Below are 4,672 nucleotides of genomic sequence, written 5' to 3'. Positions count from 1 at the left end.
CTGCCAGACAAAGGCTCGGAGCTTCCCCTCTCGTTGTTATCCCTGCACTCTACGTATTAATATATCCATTTATTGCCCGGCGCTGTAAATACAGAACGCAGAGCCTCCCGTTCACCGCACCCATCACCAATCGCCCCACGATGCTGCCCGTAGGGCTGCTGGGGACCCGCTGCCGGCGTGCAGATGAGGACAGCGGATGCTGCGGTGCAGGAAGGGCCTGGACCCCCGTTCACAGCACTGTGCCCTAGTAGCAGCCCGGGAGCGGCCACGCAGCGGTCGGGGCCATTGTCTGCGGGGCTGGCGCGGCGTGGCACGGCTCTCCTTTGCGGCAGGGCTGCAAGGGCAGCTACGGGCTTTATTCTTTCCCTTGCGGCGCGGTTGCAGAGGAGGTCGGGGGAGGGAGAAAGGGAAGAGCCCGCAGCTCTTAAAGGCCCGAGGGTTTCGTGTTTTCCTTCGAAATGAGGAAATCCGCGGAACAAAACCAGCCGGCTGACATTACTCAACGAGGAAGAAAGGGGCAAAAGCACCGCAAAAGCTCATATCTACAGCAAGGCAGCTAGTCGCACTGCCCCTGCCCCATCCCCTATCCCAGCCCGGGCGCCGCCCGTCCCCGCCCCAGGAGCGTCCGGCTCCGGGTCCCGACGGCGGTGTGGGGCGGAGGCCGGGAGCCGCGTCAGCCACAGCCCCCCCCAGGGCACCTCCATCGGGCCAGGATAGAGGCCAGGGTGATTTGGGGGTGTGCGTGTGCGTATGTGTGTAGCAGTGTAAGCGGGGAGGGGGAGGGTTGTGCGGCGAAGGGAGGGGAAGGAGGAAGCGAAGGGGGAGGGAGGGTAGTGAAAAAAAAAAGAGATACAGAAAAGGGCGGAAAGCGGCAAAAAAAAAAAAAAAGTGTGACATCACCGTGCAATTTGCATAGGCGCAGGGATAAAACCGCCCCGCCAGCGAGCCCTCTGTACATTGGCGTGCAGAGCGGCAGCAGCAGCAGCGAGCGGCGGGGCTGAGCATCACCGCGCGGCGACACCGGTGGGTCCGCCGGTCCTCAGAGCGGGTCCGCCCGGTGTCCCCCCCTCGCCCCCCATGGGGGCAGGGGGGGCTAGGGCAGTGCCAGGGTGGGGGCATGGTGACCAGGGGGGGTGGGGGGGACCGGGCGGGCTATTGTCTGGAAGGGGCTATTGTCTGGGAGCTGTGGGGCGGCGGCCGGCCGGGAGCGGGAGGGCGGCTTTGTTGCCGTCCGGGCGCTTCGGTTTGAAATAGTGGGGGTTTTTTGTTTGTTTGTTTTTTTTTCCTTTTTTTTCATCTGGTTAAAATTGCGGGCGCTGCCCCTCTATTGTGTGTGCACGTACTGTGGGCTCGGATGCTGGATGAAATTTCGGCTTTGTTCCTTAAAAAATAATAACGATACATATATGAGTATATATATATTTAATTACCCGCCGGGAGTATGCGCTGTAATTTCGGCGTGCGTGGAGTTTTCGCCTCCCGAGGCGGAGCCCCGCTGCAGCCGGAGCCGCCGTGCGGCGTCGCTGCCGCCTCGATGCGGCGGGCGCGGCCGCCGGCGGGTGGGGGGGAAGGGGGGGTGTGATGGTTGTGGGGTGGGGGGTGACGGAAGCTGTGCCTGGGATAACGGGCTGTTCCCTCCCGTGTGCGCTCAGAACCACCTGCCAACATGTCCGACAAACCCGACATGGCCGAGATCGAGAAATTTGACAAGTCCAAACTGAAGAAGACAGAGACGCAAGAGAAAAATCCGCTGCCTTCAAAAGAAAGTGAGTGGAGGGGGCGGGGGGGAGAGGGGGTGGGGAGCAATGGGCGCCGGGGCGGGGGCGAGGGGGGAAGGGGGGGCGAGGCGGGAGGAGACAAAGAGGGGCGGTGGGGCCAGGGGGTGGCGGGGCTGCAGCCCTTAGCGGCTCTCAGCGATCGGTGCTTCCTTTGTGACACATCCGTTCTTATAATTCATGCACGTCGTGCTTCGGATGCGCGTTTGAGGCTTTTTGATCCTTATTTCTCCTTTTTTTCTTTTTTCTTTTTTTCCCCCCCGTTTTTAGCGATTGAACAGGAGAAGCAAGCGGGTGAATCGTAATGAAATCTGCCCTTCCAAATTATGCACTGTACATTCCACAAGCATTGCCTTCTTATTTTACTTCTTTTAGCTGTTTAACTTTGTAAGATGCAAAGAGGTTGGATAAAGTTTAAAATGACTGTACTGCCCCTTTCACATCAAAAGAATAGAGAGAACTACTGACACTGAATGAAGGCGCTGCCTTTCCCTCTGCCTGTCTGGCTTTGGTCCTGGTGGCATGAAAGAGAGCTTGCATGTTGATGGAAGAAGAACTTGGGTGGGACTACAGTAAACTAGAGTAACACACGAATAAATGCAAAGCTGTACCAAGGTCCTGCGAGCTGTAAAATGCAGTTAATCGAGTGCCATTTTTTTTTTGTTCTTTTTTTTTTTTTTTTTTTTTTTGTTCAAATGATTTTAATTATTGGAATGCACAATTTTTTTAATATGCAAATAAAATGTTTTAAAACCTGGATGGTATTTCTGTCCTCTATCTGGAGAAGCGTATCAAAGGAATGTGAAGCGTAAGAGCCGGTGCTGAGGATGCTAAGAAGCCTCTGGAGATGATCCAAACCGCCATCGCCGTTCTCAGGTTTTGATACGTGCTCTCAGCAATAGATGCTTTTGCATTCTTTGAAGCTTGCTCTTAGAGCATCACAGTTTTAAACACTGCATGTCTTAATATTGGTTGTCATGTGAGTACATCACTTTAATAATTACATGGAGATTTGCTTAAAAGGAGAAAGATTAGTTAATTTATTTTTTCCTGCTTTGCCCCACCCATAGCGCGGCGCCTTTGGTAAGAATCTTTCTGTATTGCTGCACGGACTCAACCTCAATTGTATAAATCCATAGTGGGTTTAATTAATAAGACTCATTCTGCTGAACAGTATTTAATTAGTTTTCATTCTGAGACTGCTGGTTCAATATCCTAAAGCTGTTCTAGTGGATGGTGTCCTATGCCAACTAAAATCATTTACTAAAATGTTGATCACACTTAAAGCACTTCTGTGATCTCTTTATGACTACTGAAGATCTGGTGTAGGAGAATTAAAACTACAGTTTCCTCCTAATTCGATATTAATTAGATGGGAGCAAAAGTAACTTGGAAAAATGCATTTTATGATATATTCTATATGTGTATAGCAGCCTTACACATTGCTGGTTTATGGTGCTTCATTCAGGCCTGGGATGATTTTTGGCTGTTTTTACCTCAAGTAAGAGTGGGTAAAATCTCTTACAGAGAAGTTGGTGGGAGTAGTCATTACATAGCCCTTTTTTAACACAAAGGAAAAAGATCTCAGGCCTGCAGCAGTGTGGGTGAGCATGGTTCTACAATGCCATGGTTGTATCCTTGGGATGAGTGCGTATTCTTCAACCAGTTCCTACAAAGCAACACTGAATTAAGTTTGGGTTCGCTAAGGCTGCTGATGTTAGGTTCGAGGAGGTTGCATGGATGTGGGGGTGTAAGTGTAGCAACCAGCTTTGTCCTTGAGTAAGGATGGTGAGGCTCCCCTGCGTTGGCTGTGATGCAGGGGGCAGCTGTGGAGTCCTGTGTGTGTGTGGCCCCAGTCCCAGTGACAGAAAACATGGAGAACTGTGTGTTTGGTGGTAAGCTGGGGTTCAGGTCTGAGAGGTTTTCCTACAGACCATGGGAAGATTTTGAAGCCCTGATAGCACAGGGACCTCACAGCAGTTCAAGCAGGTGAGCTGAGGGGGAAAAAAAGCAAACCATTTCTTGTGATGGTAAAAGTATTAAGCTTTTATCCCCTGTGTACAGTGGGAAAGATGCAGGAAACTTTTAAGCTGAGCTTCTGAAAAGTCAATTAAACGGCCAACTTGCAGCTACTGATGGTAATCAGGTAGCACAGGAAATAGCGTGACTAACCTCAGAAGCACATGCAGAGGCTGTACGTGCTTAAGAGAGTAGCGGCAAGCGCTCACTCTCTGCGGATTCACCTTTGTGAAGGAAACCAAAGCAGCACATTTCCAAAAGAGGCAAAGCAGTAGATATACATAGCTCTGGGTGAGTGAATGGAAGTGCATGCTGTAGGCTGATGTGGTTGGGTAAGAAGGTAGGAGGTCTTCAGGTGTGAATAGATAAAATGATAGGGGTGGCCAAAGGGTACCACCCACCACTATGTGGTCAAATTCAGGGATTACTGGAGCAAACAGAATCGTAGGACTACCAAGGTTGGAAAAGACCTCCAAGATCATCTAGTCCAACCATCCACCTACAACCAGTATTGCCCGCTAAACCGTGTCCTTTAGCCTTGTTTAGCTCTTCTCATAGCTTAAGAGGAGATGGCCAATGCTATCCATGCACAGGCAGCATTTTAGGTGGTCACATATGACAACCAGTATAGTTGGTTGCATGAGGACTGATGGCTTGGGTGGATCAATTGTAATATTCTGAGCTGTGCCAAAAACAAAAGATGAATGGCCAAGAACTTGGTCCTGAAAAAGAGTCATTTGAAAATCATCTCTGGTTTCTGATCTAAGCAGCCGCGCAGACTCTTTCTCCAGCCCTGTGAGTCTCAGGCTGATGTGCTTCCCCACCCCCAGCACCGGGCTGCTCTTCACCCTGCAGCTGAGTGATTTTGTTTCCTGCAC

General features: G+C 51.0%; 1 protein-coding gene across 2 annotated transcripts; it reads left to right on the top strand.

Annotated features, from left to right (window-relative positions):
• The first annotated feature begins 706 nt into the window (after positions 1-706).
• On the top strand, positions 707-2,534 carry TMSB4X (thymosin beta 4 X-linked). 2 transcript variants are annotated; one of them, XR_004305552.1, is made up of 4 exons: positions 707-725; positions 917-1,023; positions 1,653-1,766; positions 2,046-2,534. XR_004305552.1 is itself a non-coding variant. In XM_015887226.2 (3 exons), exons 2-3 carry the CDS (start codon positions 1,667-1,669, stop codon positions 2,078-2,080), a joined length of 135 nt encoding a protein of 44 aa, XP_015742712.1. In that variant the 5' UTR covers positions 917-1,023; positions 1,653-1,666; the 3' UTR covers positions 2,081-2,534. The 2 variants fall into 2 exon arrangements, 1 of the variants encoding a protein (XP_015742712.1); XM_015887226.2 differs by lacking the exon at positions 707-725.
• Positions 2,535-4,672: the final 2,138 nt, after the last annotated feature.

This window comes from Coturnix japonica, chromosome 1 (assembly GCF_001577835.2).
Source record: "Coturnix japonica isolate 7356 chromosome 1, Coturnix japonica 2.1, whole genome shotgun sequence".
Taxonomy (NCBI): Eukaryota; Metazoa; Chordata; class Aves; order Galliformes; family Phasianidae; genus Coturnix; species Coturnix japonica.
The sequence above is the reverse complement of the archived record's forward strand: the minus strand, read 5'-3'. Positions and strand labels throughout refer to the sequence as shown.

What these genes read in the sequence shown, in the direction of transcription:
- TMSB4X (XM_015887226.2), top strand. Translation starts at nt 1,667, where the DNA reads ATGTCCGACAAACCCGACATGGCCGAGATCGAGAAATTTGACAAGTCC. An exon ending in TCCGCTGCCTTCAAAAGAAA is followed by an intron (nt 1,767 to 2,045) that starts GTGAGTGGAGGG and finishes CCCCGTTTTTAG; the next exon opens with CGATTGAACAGGAGAAGCAA.